General features: G+C 48.4%; 2 protein-coding genes across 6 annotated transcripts in view; both read left to right on the forward strand.

Annotated features, from left to right (window-relative positions):
* SMARCAL1 (SWI/SNF related, matrix associated, actin dependent regulator of chromatin, subfamily a like 1) overlaps positions 1 to 11,802 on the forward strand; it is a 63,711-nt gene extending 51,909 nt beyond the window's left edge. For 2 of the 5 annotated variants that reach the window (XM_041737297.1, XM_041737298.1), the window contains exon 17: positions 2,670 to 3,865. In XM_041737297.1, the coding sequence (XP_041593231.1) occupies positions 2,670 to 2,909 (240 nt within the window). In that variant the 3' untranslated portion in view covers positions 2,910 to 3,865. Of the gene's footprint in view, positions 1 to 2,669; positions 3,866 to 5,963; positions 9,340 to 11,730 lie in introns of those variants that run through there. The other 3 variants (XR_005985028.1, XR_005985026.1, XR_005985027.1) reach the window with 3 other exon arrangements.
* Positions 11,803 to 11,890: 88 nt separating this feature from the next.
* On the forward strand, positions 11,891 to 14,006 carry RPL37A (ribosomal protein L37a). Its single transcript, XM_041737299.1, has 4 exons — positions 11,891 to 12,031; positions 12,198 to 12,326; positions 12,530 to 12,612; positions 13,883 to 14,006. The coding sequence occupies exons 1-4, from the start codon at positions 12,029 to 12,031 to the stop codon at positions 13,944 to 13,946; spliced, it is 279 nt and encodes a 92-aa protein (XP_041593233.1). The 5' UTR covers positions 11,891 to 12,028; the 3' UTR covers positions 13,947 to 14,006.
* Positions 14,007 to 14,613: the final 607 nt, after the last annotated feature.

A 14,613-nucleotide genomic window follows, 5' to 3' on the forward strand; every position in this document is an offset into this window, starting at 1 on the left:
CTAACTTGAAACAACCTTATTTTTAAGCTTTTTAAAGAACTCTAATTCAATTGAATGGTAAATATTTTCACAGAGACTTTGTTATTATATGCCCTTTGAAAAGAAGGAGACTTAATTTTAAGGGATTCTTAACCTTCTCAAACTCAATAATGAGTCTATTTAGAACTAACTCATTTATTCCTACTGCCTTTACCCTCACTTACTCTTAGTTAAGAATTTCTGCCTAAAGTACAAGATAATATGAATGCAGTTTATCAATATTTATTTTGATTAATATCTATTTTTTTATTAAAATAGAGCTGAAAATTTCATCAACTATTAGAAAAAGAAAATGCTGCCTCCTAACAGGAGATTAAAGCAAGAGGTTATTCTCGCTAAGACAGCATGCCTTCCCAGAGGGGAAGTGAAATCCTAATCAGATCTTGGACCTTGCTTCCATTAATCAAGCATGCTCCAAGTTAGCGCACAGTATTGCCACCACCATACTCAAATACTCAAATACTTTTTTTTTTTTTTTTTTTTTTTTTTTTTTTTTTTTTGGTGTCATCAATCCAATTTATTGATCATGTCCTCAGTGAGGTGGAGGAAGGGTCACGTCCTTCCACTGCAGACCTTGACCATCCTGACGGCTTCTACTGTCTTCTGTCCCTTGGCCCTGCCTTGGTTTACCGAGAAGCAGGGGGGCGGGGGGGGTCTCTGCCATCCTACATGCCCTGAAACTAACACCCGAGAGGAGGCCTGGAAACCTGCAGTTTCCCAACTTCCCCCCACCCAAGGCACAGCCAGGGGCAGAGAGGTCATGAGGATCAGGACCAGGAGAGCAAGGAGGAGCAGGGATAGGACAGACCCAAGTCCTTTACGGCAGAGGACAGAACCACACTGTGGAGGGAAAATAAATAGAGGGGCCCAGGGTGGCAAAGTCCAGGCCCCCGGGTGAGTAGCGGGTAAGCAGAAGCCCCAGCACACCGGCTCCAGGCCCCTTGCCCGTCTCAGCTGCTGAGGAAGAGACGCTTGTAGGCCTTGTTCATCTGCTCCAGGAAGATGAAGGTGAGGACGGTGTGAGGGCCCAGGCGGGCATAGTACGGTGTAAAGCCCTTCCACAGGCTGAAGAAGCCCTCATAGCGGACAACCTTCACCAGCACGTCCAGCCCATTCTTGTATTCTGGCTTCCCGTCAATCATTCTCATATTCTGGATCCGGGTCTTGACGATGTCCACGGGCATGGAGGCAGCATGGAGGTTAACAGTTATTTTACTTGGAACAGGCTGCCTTGTGGGGAGGCATTTCCTTAACCCTGCAGTTGTTCAGATAGAGGCTGATGAGATTTCTAGAGGAAGATGTGAAGATCATGTGAGGTTGACCTTAATGACCTTTAATGTCACTCCTTGTCTGGTCAGGAAGGCTGGCATCCTGAAAGGCAAGGGAATGTAAGGTGCAGGTTCATTGGGTAATCGAGCTCTCAAAAGACTGCTCCCCAGGCCAGGTTTCAAAGGCCTCATGTCACTAATGCGTGGAGGCTTCTGTTAGGAGCAGTGAGGAAACAGACCAGCTGGGTTGAGACCCGATGATGAAGGAGCTGAAAAGCCAGGGAGGAGCTCTGATGAGGTAGATACGGGGGCGGGGGGGGGGGGGGGGGGGGGGGAGGATTGTGAGATGTGACAAGAAAATCCTGTTAAAGGACAGCCAGGGGGCAGAAATCATCGAGGCAGAGAGCTGCCAGGGACTGAAACAGAAAGAGGCCCGCAGTGGGAAGCACAGGAGAGCCGTTGCAAATCCATGCAGGTACCGGGTGCTGTGACCCAGGTAATAAAGACTGTGCCTGTGGAACATCACGGAGGGAACAGACAGGCGAGGCCGACTTGCTGTGAGGTTGATGTGTGGAGATAGGACGCCCTGGGGATGGCAAGCCAGGGAGACGAGGAGAAGAAGGTTTGGTAGACCATCAAAACTAGGCTTTTGGAAAAGAGTTACTGGCTTGAGGATGTAGGATTGAGAGGAAAGATGGTTTGGGTTTCTAAACAGCTTTAGTTTAGTGGAACCAAGATGGCCATGGAGATGTTTGAAAACGCACCAGGAATGAAAGATGGTCAGGTTGGGAATACACATTTGGGACAGATCAGCTAAGGGGTGATAGCGAGCCCATGACGGGCTGTAGTTGGAACTGCTGGGCCTGATTTTCACAGTACACCGTGGCCTTAGAGCACAGAGGCAGCTCATGGGCCTTTGGATCATTGGCAGATTTCAGGTAGCCAGAAACAGGCAGGGGACTCTACTCAGTGTGTCACGTATGTGCATGTTTTCTTAACTATGAAATTAGGTGCAAGCGGTGGTGGAGCATGTGGGTTGGCAGTTGAACTGCAACCTAAACCCTCAGTACAGAAGGGCTTTGCAGGAAGTGGGGGCTTGGGAGCTGGTTCAGTATCAATTTGGAAAGCTAGAAGGAAGAAGCCATTTCCAACATAAGGGGTTTTCCTTCACCCCATGAGCAGCAGAGAAGAAACGACACCAGGCGGTAAGGCCACGTGGGCTGCACGCGCAGTCGTGGGCACCCAGTGATGTGCAATGTGCAGCCGTCTGTGTCCTCCCACAACCCCAGCCTCGGGCAGAGCAAGAGTCGGTGCTGGAGCCGCGCTCCAACTTTCACCTTTTGTTTCCCCTCCCTGATGAAGGACCCAAAGCAGCAGCAGATCTATGACCTCTTCCAGCAGTCCTTCGAGGAAGACGGAAGCGACCTGGAGCTCCTGGAGGCCGCGGAATCCTCTGACCCCAGAAGTGCTTCGGGTGCGCCTGGAAATGATTCCCAGGACCTGGGAGACACGCCGGACGGGACCATGGTGACCGGCAGCCCCGTGAAGAAAAGGAGATTTGAGTTTTTTGATAACTTTGACAGCTTTACCTTTCCCCTGTAAGAGGGGGAGGAAAAAGGCATTTAAAAATCATGGAACTCGTTAACATAAGGTGTTGGTTTCTACTTGCACCATCCTCGACGTTACAGCAGTGCTGGCGTCTGTTACCAGGCTGGGGGTCGGTGTTGCCTCTCTGGCCTTTCCGCGCGGGTGTGCAGGGTCTTATCCTTGGCTTCTCTGGCTGAGGACTAGAGACAGCAGGCTGCAGTAGTGACAGTTGGGGCGCTTTAAGTACCGAGATGCTTCCCACGCAGCCTCTGAAATCCGGATTTTTAAATTTGTTGGTTCAACAAAATATTTATAGAGCACCTGATATGTGCCAGGCAGCGTTCTAGGTGCCGGCAGCCATTCACCAAACAGAAGAAAGCTTGTACCTCTGCAGAAGTTCTATCTGTAGGAGAAGTCGTAGTTACACATCCTAAGAAGAGAGCAGTTACGGAGGTAAGGGTTTGGAGCGGGAGGGGGCAAGCTTTTTCTGTAAATAGTCAGGCAGTCGTATCTGACTTTACGGGCCAGGTTGTCTGTGTAGGAATGACTCGACTCTGTTGCTGTAGGGCAGAAACAACCGTAGGTAATCCAGAAACAAATGATTATGGCTGTTTTCCCGTAAAACTCTGTTACGGACACTGAAATTCAAATTCATACAATTTTCGTGTGTCACAAAACCTTATTCTTTTGATTCATTTTGAGTCACTAAAACATGTAAAAACTGCTTAGTCCACCGGCCGTCCAGAAGCAGGCAGTGGGCAGGATTTGGCCTGAGAAGCATGATTGGCTAACTCCTAGCTTAGAGCAGCACCACCCAGTAGAAATCTGACACAAGCCACGGACATGATTTTAATTTTCTAAAAGTGTTAAAAAATGAAGGATGGAAATTAGTAATATTTTCTTCAACTCAGTTTCTTCAAAATACTCAGTTCAGCATACAATCACTATTAAAAACTTCGTGAGAAACTTGCTATTATGTTCTCCCTTTTTTTCCTTCCCTGCTAAGTCTTTAAAACCCAGTGTGTATTGATGCTGAGAGCACACCTCACGTGCTTGTTTCAGGTGCACTTGTGGCTGGTGGCTCCTGTGTTGGGCAGCACGGGTCTAAAGAATGGTGAGGGGTGAGGGGCATCGTTAGAGGTGATGTCACTGAAGAGACAGACAGAGGCCAGATGATGTGGACCCCTGAGGTCATGTAAGGAATGATTTAATTTTGAATATGAAGCCGCTGACTGGTTTTGAACAGGGATATGAGGCAACCTGATTATATTTTTAAAAGATTCCTCCAGGGGCACCTGGGTGGCTCAGGCGGTTAAGCGTCTGACTCTCGATTTTGGCTCAGGTCATGACCTCAAGGTCCTGAGATCAAGCCTGTCATTGGGCCCCACACTGGCATGGAGTCTGCTTGAGATTCTCCTTCTCCTTTAGCTCCTCCTGCCGTCGTTCATGCTCTCTCTTTAAAAAAAAAAAAAAAAAAATCTTTTAAAAATGAATTTAAAAATCCAAGATCACTCCCATTCATGTGTAGAAAATAGATCAGGAGGGGTAGTCGGGGGAATAGTTTGAGAGGAGGCTGGTGAGCCATTGTAGCTGACCATGGGGTGATGCTGGGGTGTGGCCCAGTGGAGCAACAGTGTGAAGGAGGTGAGAAGCGCTTGGATTGGGTACGTGATGATTGTAGAGCTGAGTGAGTTTGAGATGGATTGACCAAGAGGCATTTGAGAAGAGGACGGAGGAGTCAATACTTAGACCTAGGATTTGGCTTGAGCAAAGCTGTAGTGCCATTGACTGAGATATTAAAAAAAATAGTAATAAAAATGAAAAGATGGGGAAGGGTAGATGGGTTGGGCATCAGGCCAAAATCAAGGGTTTGGTTATGGACTCGTTGGGTTGGAGATGGAGGCAACCTGCCCAGCTCCCCCGTCAAGGACTGAAGCTTCCTGCCCAGCTTCAGGAGGCAAATAGCTTCTACTTGGCCACATCTGCCAGTTGGTCTCAGTCCACAGGCTGTAGGATTTGGGTCTCCAGCAGGAGAAGGTCACACCGAGAGCTGTGAATTTTGCCCTCACCTGTTATAAACGGTGTTTATAGTCATGGGGCTGGAGGAGCTTGAGCAGGTAAGGTGGCATGGGGTGGGGAAGAAAGCTGAACGAACTGACCCCAGGGCACTCTACCATTTAGGATTGGGAAGAGAAAAAGGAGACCAAACAGTAAAGGAGGAGAAGAAGAAAACCAAAATGGGTGTCCAGGAGGGGGATTTTTTTAAAAAAGTGTTTCAAAAAGGAAGGCGGTGCTGCTTTCTTGGTATTGTCAATAGACCGTGGGCCGGGTTTAAGCAAAGGTTTAGAGGTAGCCCAATTTTCCTGGCAGCAGTGCAGCATGTCTGCGTTCCAGCACGACTGTGTGTGCATTTGTTTGTTAGACTTGGATGGTTTTCACTCTTGTACTGTTGACTAGGTGCCAGGCACCGGGCCAAACACTGTACATGTACTGATGCAGTGAGCCCCATCTCGGAGGAAGGTAGGCAGGTCTTCATTGTGCAGATGCAGACCCCGAGCCAAGGGAGTCTGAGCTAGGAAGTGGACCTACTGCAGGACTACAGCCAGGCCACCGCTCCAGAGCCCACTCTAGGGTAGGCACACACTTCTACACCACGAGGCTCCGTGGTGCTTTGGCGGGTCTGTGAGCAGTTTATTGCGTGCCCGCCTTCCTCAGGGGCTCGGCCCTGGCTGTCACCCTGAGCTGGCTTCCCTGCAGGCTCCCAGCTAACTGTTCAAACCAGAACGAGACTCTGGAACACACCATTTGCTTGTGCCTTTCGGTCTCCTCTCTTGGACTTCTGGATAGCTCCAACTGAGAGAGGAATCTCTGAGAGCCACCCGACCCCCTTCACTGCTGCTCAGGAGCCGTCGGGCATCCTGACATCTTTGTATGATCTGGACCCTGGGGCCATGTCCTGTATGAGGCCTCGGCCTTGGGACATAACTGGCTGACTCTCTGCCTTCCTCACTCAAACCTGGCATTTGGTTACTGAGCTTCCTATTAATCACTGTATCGATCTGCTGTGAGCTTCTCTGCAGGGTCGGAGCTCCTCAGGAAATCCAGCCTGAACACCCACATCTAAAGGGCAAGAGTTGCTTCTCCTGGCTTTCTGGAAAGGATTGTGGAGATGAGCAGCTGAGCCTGCATTCCGCCAGTGTGCCCTGCCGTGAGGAGCTCTGCTGTGGTGCCACATCTCCATGACTAGGCCTTTGCTTTCCTCTATTACCTCCTGAAACAAGAACAAGTGATACCTAGAGAAAATCAACAGTCAAAGGCCTGAGAGAGAGTGCTCACCTGGGCCCTCCTCTAGGTCACCTGAAGTCATCTTACACTGTCTTATTACCTTCAGCTCTCTGTTTTATTTTTAAATTTTGTTAGCTGTACCGGTTTGTTTATAATAGTGGCTATGACTTGTCAGAAGCTTCCAGAGGACAAGTAATTGGGTCCTTCTAAAGTTTACTCTAACTTTGTCCCAAACAGCCACTTAAATATTTGTCTAAGAGTAATTAAGAGCAATGGCTGCTGTGTCATCAAGTAAGTTGTACCAAGTCCCCTCAGGAGTGGGTGCTCTGGAAAGCCAACTACATCACTTGATGGTTGCTGCCCTTGGAGTTCCAAAATCAATCTGCAATGGACACAGCAATCAGCATAGATCCGGAAAAGGACACAGTCGATTGTGCACTGGGTGGCCTACTGGGAGGGGGCCCAATGGGGACAGAATCGGGGACAGAATCTGTAGGAAAAGAAATGCTAAAATCCTACCTCAACGTTACTCATGAGGTTTTTGTAATGATTTTTGCAATCTTGGTGGCTCGTTCATGGAAACAATACAATCACTTCATTAGGGGAAAATCTGCGGAATGAGTTAAGGCCCAGGAAGCAGAAAGGTTTTGGATCACCCTTAGATGCTGAGAGAGGTATAGAAAGGAGCATCTCTTCCTCGCCTGCCCCGGAGCCTGTGCACAGGCTCTGCTCCCATTGCTCGTATCACATGGCTTGAGAAGCATTAGGAAGCCCTCTTCTGTGAGTCTGTGGACTTCTCCGGAGACTGCCACCTGCCTGTTGCTCATGCAAAGAAGATTGGGTACAGCTTTGTCATGGGCTCCGCTGGACTTTGGTCAAGTTCTTTAGAGTCTCAGAGAATGAGATCGTAGCATCTCATTCCTTAACTTCTCTTAATAGTTCCTCCTTACCCTAGGGATAATAAAGGAAAATGTGCAAGTGATTTTGAGACATATATCCAGGGTTGCTTAGGAGACTCACCGACCATTGTTGAATTAATAAATCTCTGCTGTATTTACTGCGTGGCCTGCCACACAGAGTGGCCCTTGCTATCAGCAAGGTGTCAGATCCTTGTCTGCCATTGGGAGACTTTGCCCTTGGTCCTTGCGACTTGGTGTGCACATTTGAAACCACAATTCCTCTGTAGTCTTAGTAAATATGGCCTGTTGAACCTCCGTCTGAAGCCTCTGCTTAAACCTCAGTTTCAGCTGCTTTGGAGAAAGACTCGCTCTCTCTGAGATGTCCTTGAGGTCCTCCAAAGCAAATTTTATTTATACCACGAAGCCTGAATATGCCAAGTTATACCATCCCAAATATACCTCTAGAATTTGTTGAGAACCACCCAACCATTTCTGTGTGATTCAGAGAAGACCCTGGGACTTACTTATCAAGAGTGAATGCCTTTGGGCTTAAGGAAGGATTTCTGCACTAACTCCTTTACCTTCTTTTCTTCATATCTCAGTCCAGACACACACCTGCCACCATCCAGTGTATTTTCTGGGAATCTGGGCCTATCTCATCCCACTTCTGGTCCCCGCCGTCACCAGGGTCATCGTTCCCTGAATGACCCTGGTTAATTCCTGCCTCTAGGGCTGGCACCAGGAAGACTCCTAGAGGGAACAGTGATCCTGTTAGCCTTGATCCATTTGTACTTGAATTAATCATGTCTTTTCCTTCTTGGCTTCCCACAAGCCTTTTTCTAGGTCAGAGGGAGAGCTAAGAAACAGAGCTGGCGGTGCCGTCTCCTCACTGCTGGCTCTTAGGTTTTGCCTCGTCTGTGCATTCTTGCCTATTGGAACCCTGATGCTTGCTTGCTCTCTTTCTTTCTCTCTCTCTCTTTCTTCCTAAGCCTTTATTTACTTAGAGCACGAGCAAGTGGAGGGGCAGAGGGAGAAGCAGACTCCCCACTGAGCCAGGACCCTGGGATCACAACCTGAGCCACCCAGATGCCCCAGAACCTTGATGCTCTCTGAAGCTTTTTTTAGGTGAAATTTAAACTGCAAAAGGGATGAAAAGAAGTCCCACCTTATTTCCTGCTTTATCCTCTCACTTCTTACTGTGTGGAGGATTACAAGGTTAAAAAAAAATGGCATGGAAGCTTAAAGAGAATTTGTTGGAGCCTCTCTCATACCTGTGTATTTTGGTTTTGTGTTTTCCTGTGAGGTCCCAGCAAAGGAAGTGGATTCCTAATCGTAGCAGAAAACATTGAGAAGCCTGTGACTCACAGTGCTTGGGATATTATGACAGCCAACAGTTACTTGATTTTGTAACACCCTCTGCCCACATCCCCCCCACCAACCCATTCATCTGATTTATGGAGTGCCAGGCACTTCTCTTCTTTGTTTTTAACCCTCCCTTTTAGTGTGAAATATCAGACATAAGAGAGTTCATAAAACACAATTACAGCTTAACAAATATTACAAAATAAACACGTAACCATAACTCCAAGATTGCGAATATGTTCTAGAAGCTTTATTGGTTTGCTTTCAATGTTTAGATTTACAACCCAATTGCAGTTTATTTTTGTACATGGAGTGAGATAAGGTCAAGGTGAATTTTTTTTCCATATGAATATGCAGTTTCTCAGCATCACTTACTGAAAAGATTGTCGCTTCATCCAGTGCTCTGAAGTGCCTTCGTTTCACTATTAAAATTTGATGTAAAAATTAACTAATCAGAGTGCCTGGGTGGCTCCGTTGGTTAAGCAGTTAAGCATCTGATGACTCTTGATTTTATCTCAGGGTCTTGGGTTGGCACCCCACATCAGTCTCTGTGCTCGGGGCAGAGTGCCTTGACCCTCTCCTTCTGCCCCTCCTCCCGCTCATGCTCATGCACTCTCTCATTCTCTCTCAAATAAAATGTTTAAAGATAATAAAAATAAAAAAAGATGTATAAGTAAAAAAAATAAAAGCCCTACATTCTCATCTTTCCTATTCCTAGCCCTACTTCCTACAGGTAATAACTAATATAAACAATTTGGGAGGGAGCCTTTGTACTTTATTCCCAACGCATATAAATTTACATTGAATTGTTCTTACAAAAATTGTATCAAACTCTTTATATTAAAAATGATTCATTTTACATAATATATTTGGCTATTGCTTCATACTGATCGACCCTATCTCTTCTAAGAGTTACTTAGCAGCTCCCATCCTGATGGATGCATTACCGTGTCAGTGCCCAGCGAAGTGTTCATTAAAACAAAAAGCAAACAACTAGAAAGATGAATTTAAAGTAAATTTGTGGAGAGAAGAGTTTTCTCTTCTCTCCACAAATTGGAGATGAATCCACACATTGAATCTTTTTTGGACACCTGATTTTTCGTAGGTGTTTAGGACTTGGCCTTGGCAGGGTTCACCTTCCCCTTGCTGGGTCCACTGCCTTTTGTGGAGGTTGGCCCGCAGGGCTCTTAAAATTGTGTGCAACTTTACTCTTGTCTGGCCACCAGGCACTTCAGTGTAGGGCAAGCAAGAACTCTTTGGGCACAAAGTGAAGGAACAGCAATGGAGCCTGGGACTCCAGGATAAGCCCTTTTGGTCTCCAGCATGAGATAAATTGGGGATGATGCTTGCACCTCAGATTTCTTTCAAGAATCAAGTGTTCCATATGGCCCCAAAGACAACTGGTTGGCTCAACAGCTAAAAGAACTCTCCTCTAGATGCAACTTTCAACTTCTTTTTCTGAGAGCAAAAGTGAGTTTTGATTGCTCCTGATGAGCAGGGGTGACTCAGCAGAGATTTTTGCCGAGACTTTTATGGGTACATATTACAGTTAATCTCTACACCTGATGGTCCTCTAATGGGGGTGGAGATTTATTAGCCCACAGATAAGACAAATTGAAACTTTGTAAAGCACAGTTCTCTGAAGCCACTCAGAGCTGATTTCATGAGTGCTATTTGTACATCCTCAAGCTTGCCATTTAGAGAGAATTGTTCAGTCTTTACAAAATTGCTCTGGGCATGAACAATTTCTTCCTATTATGGAGTGTCTCATTTTCAGCCACTCTACTGCATTTCTTACTCATGCTTTCTACCTTGCTCTTTCTCAGACTCCCTGAAGGGCAGAGACGTAAGCGGCTACACAGGGGATGGGGTGGGAGGCGGTAAATTTGCTAAATGATCTGAACTAGGCTCTCTAGCCAGCCCAGAAGCACTCACTTCAGTGAGTGCAACGCTGGCTGTGTTTGTACAGTCACCCGGGGCAAGTGAACCTCACTCCTGCTCAGCCTGCAGGCACAGACAGGAACAGGAGGACCACGGGAGTGCTTGTTTCTGAACTCTTCTTCCACCAGTCCCATTTGTTTGCACCAATAGGAATATGTTTCGCTTTAATTTATAGTTTTCTAGAAGCAGGGCATAGTCTGGTGGAAAGGTGTCCAGAAATCATCCCCAAAATGCAGTGCACTTCTCTCCTGAGGGAGGACAGACTTGCTCCCTCAGCCCTTTAGGGTGAACCATTCTTCACCCTAAAGGGGCAGAGGGTACATGGAGGCTGTGGTGGAACTGGAAGATTTTGAGCACATCCTATTCCCCCAGTGGGGAGATGTGTTTGCACAGTTGCAGTGGTGTGTGAAACAAGGTACTTACCGCTGTGTTTCTAGGCGTCATTCTTGTTGCAGTTTTTAACGAGAGGTTAATTTTTTTCAATATATAAAAGCAAGACTGTAATGCCAAGGAGTACAATATATAATTTAATTGCTGAAAATGTATATTTATTTTTAAGATTTTATTCATTTATTCATGAGACACAGAGAGGCAGAGACACAGGCAGAGGCTCCATGCAGGGAGCCGGACGTGGGACTCCATCCCGGGACCCCGGGGTCACACCCTGAGCCACGCAGGCGTCCCAAAATGAGCATATTTTTAAAATTTAATTCGTACATAAAAGCAATCTCCCCAAGTCAGTTTATAAAGCATTTCTTAAAGCTAAGATGTAGTTATTATGCCTTAAAAGATGTGCTTTTGTAGATCTTATTGCTTTTTCTACTTTTGTCTATATTTGAGAATTTCTGTAATGTCTTCTAAATGTTCTGTGGGGGGTCAATATCCATAGCTTCATCGATGGACATTTTTCACTTAGGTATTTAGGTGTGGGTTTTAATGCCTATTAGGAAAAACACCCACGTAGCACATTCGACCCGGACTCCATAGACTTGGCTTAGGACCACGCTTCGTTTTTGTGAAGTCTTTCAAAAAAGTGACTCAGTTTTTTTTTTTTAAGAATTTTTTTTATTTATTTATGATAGTCAGAGAGAGAGAGAGAGAGGCAGAGACATAGGCAGAAGCAGGCTCCATGCACTGGGAGCCCGACGTGGGATTTGATCCCGGGTCCCCAGGATCGCACCCTGGGCCAAAGGCAGGCGCTAAACCGCTGCACCACCCAGGGATCCCTGACTCAGTTTTTAAAATAAATGCTAAAACAGTCGATAATGGCCAAAGCTGCAAACACTGGAAATGCAGTGTTCGAGTGACTAAATTTCGAGAAACACTGGTCTGCTATTTCCACCTTTTAGCATTCATCGTACAAGAAGCCAGCGAGTCGAGAAAGAGCCTGACCTTCCTGCATCCCTAGCAGCAACCCCGTGCAAACCCCTATTGCTTAAACAATGAAAGCGTCAGCTCCGAACGCCCACAAACAAACAAACAAACGAAAAACTACATTCCCCAGCAGGCCGCGGGGCGAGGAGGCCTCCGGAGCATAGAGCTCGGGGCCTAGCTGGGCTTCCGGTCCGCCGCTTCCGCCCGCCCGCCTCAACCGCGCTTGCGCACGGAGTCTCTTCCTCTCTGGGCTGCGACCTGGCTGGCGGCGACATGGTGAGCGCGCGCCTTGGTGCGGGCGAGGCCTGCGGGTCTATCCGGCCGCATCCGACCTTTCTTGGGGCGGGGGCGGCGCGGGCGGCGCGGGGCGCGTCCCGGGCGGGAGCCGGGTGGGCCCGGGTGCTGGTCCCGGTGACGCCGCTTGTGTCTCGCCGCCCAACAGGCCAAGCGCACCAAGAAGGTCGGGATCGTGGGCAAATACGGGACGCGCTACGGGGCCTCGCTCAGGAAGATGGTGAAGAAGATCGAGATCAGCCAGCACGCCAAGTACACCTGCTCCTTCTGCGGCAAGGTGGGGCCGCGGGGCCTCGGGGCCCGGAGGCCGTCGGCGAGCCCGGGGGGAGCCGAGGGGGAGCCGGCGGGGGCGGGCGGGGGCGTCGGACCTCGGACCTCGGACCTCCCCGGCCACGGGCCGCGCGACGATGCCGCCCCCCCCCCCCCCCCCCCGGGGCCGTGGCAGGAGGTTCTCGGGCGGACGCCGCTGCTCTTTTGCAGACCAAGATGAAGAGGCGGGCGGTGGGCATCTGGCACTGCGGCTCGTGCATGAAGACGGTGGCCGGGGGCGCCTGGACCTACAAGTGAGTCCCTGCCTCGGGGCGGCCTGGGGCGGGGGCGGGGGCGGGGACGTCCGCTCCATCAGCATCAGACCACGGGGCGCCCCGCTCCGGGCCTCCGCGGCCCTGGGACACCCCCCGCCCCCACCCCGCGGCCCGCTGCGGCTGCTCGGGTGAACCTGCCCGGGCGGGCCCCCGAGTGGACTCGAGGGAATCCAGTTCTGGAAATTGAAGCCTCCAAGGGCTCTGATCCTGGGGCTCCTGGCCGAGCCGGAAGGCGGAGGCGGCCTTGCTGCGGCCGGGGTCTAGGCCGGGGTCTAGGCCGGGGTCTAGGCCGGGGTCTAGGCCGGGGTCTAGGCTGGGGTCTAGGCCGGGGTCTAGGCCGGGGTCTAGGCTGGGGTCTAGGCTGGGGTCTAGGCCGGGGTCTAGGCTGGGGTCTAGGCTGGGGTCTAGGCCGGGGTCTAGGCCGGGGTCTAGGCGTGCGCCGTGCCGCGTGCGAGCCCCCCCGTGTGAGGCTACTGCGGTGAAGACTTGGAGTTTTAGTCAATTTAAAACTGCAGCAGGGCAAGATCACGGGGAGCGTTGAGGTCCTCGTCCGTGCGTGGTATGTGCCTTAGGACGGGCGAGGTGGGAGCAGCAGACCCCCAAGCCTGCGCTCTCGGTTGTGTTGATCCAATGAACTAGCTCCCGAACCCGCCATACGTGATGGTTGTGGGTTTTCCAGGTTGCTGAATCTTTTGATATGAATTTTTTTTTTTTAAGATTTTATTTTTTCATCAGGGAGACACAGGCAGAGGGAGAAGCGGGCTCCACGCAGGGAGCCTGATGCAGGACTCGATCCCGGGTCTCCAGGATCATGCCCTGGGCCAAAGGCAGGCGCCAAACCGCTGCGCCACCCAGGGATCCCCCTAGTCGTTTTAGTAGCTGTTTTCCCGAAATATACTTGAGTCTTAATCTATTTTGACACTGCCTTTTTGATACCTGTCATTTATTACAGCATCTGAGAATGCATCAGTTTCTCCGACCTCCTGTCCATTCCCTTTTAAGGAGGTTCGGTCAGCCTCTTGGAACCATTCATTCCTCCCTGCTCATATTTTCAGTGCCGTTTGAGAAATCAGATGTATGAGATGGGTCTTCCCTAATTCTGCAAGAGCCTGAAGACGCGGCTCTAATTGTTCAAAGATGCCATCCATCATCGTTAAGATTGTAACGTAAAAATAAGGCAGGATTTACTCATTTGCCATTTCACATGTTAGTGTAGCTAATTATGTTGGTACCGACTTTTTCTTTCTAGCACCACTTCTGCTGTCACAGTGAAGTCTGCCATCAGAAGACTGAAGGAGTTGAAAGACCAGTAGAAGCTCCACCATTTGAAACATGGCTCGCAAACAATAAATGGGTTAATTTATATAATAAAATTACTTGGGCTTGTTAGATTTCTTAATTAGAACTTCAATTTGCGTCGCATTCTGCTTTCTCAAAAGACTTGAAAATGAAAAATCTAATTTTTTTGGAAAAGCATGCTGAGATGGGTTATCCTAATACACCTTTTTTTTTTTTTGCTTGTAGTCCAATGATAAGTGACATAGAGTTTAAGACTTAGAGGTTGGTATGTGTCTTCACTTTCTATAGGTGTATCCTTGCTAATTCAACTTTTTTGAGATAAATTAGTTCATGCCGTGAGGACTTTTGTTTTTAAATCATGCTTAATTTTTTTTTTAATGTTTCTAAAGATAGGATAATTTGTACAGTCTCCTAACATTCAGGTGTTTTGTCTTGACTACACGTTTTATCTGCATTTTCAGGAAACCATATGAAACAATTAGAATTTTAGGACAAATTTTGCAGATTGTCTACCCCATTCTCCCATTTTTCAGTTTGCACAGAAGGATGGGCAGGATTGAATTACTCAAGTTGATACAGATGGTCAGTTGCACTTAACATGAGGTTCCATGGAGGAATTCCAGTTGTGAATAGTTAATGGTGATGGTGAATATTTTTTTACCTTTATTCAGTCCACTTAAT

Source organism: Vulpes lagopus, chromosome 22 (genome assembly GCF_018345385.1).
Source record: "Vulpes lagopus strain Blue_001 chromosome 22, ASM1834538v1, whole genome shotgun sequence".
Classification (NCBI taxonomy): Eukaryota; Metazoa; Chordata; class Mammalia; order Carnivora; family Canidae; genus Vulpes; species Vulpes lagopus.

What these genes read in the sequence shown, in the direction of transcription:
- RPL37A (XM_041737299.1), top strand. An exon ending in CCTGCTCCTTCTGCGGCAAG is followed by an intron (nt 12,327 to 12,529) that starts GTGGGGCCGCGG and finishes GCTCTTTTGCAG; the next exon opens with ACCAAGATGAAGAGGCGGGC. An exon ending in GGGGGCGCCTGGACCTACAA is followed by an intron (nt 12,613 to 13,882) that starts GTGAGTCCCTGC and finishes TTTTCTTTCTAG; the next exon opens with CACCACTTCTGCTGTCACAG.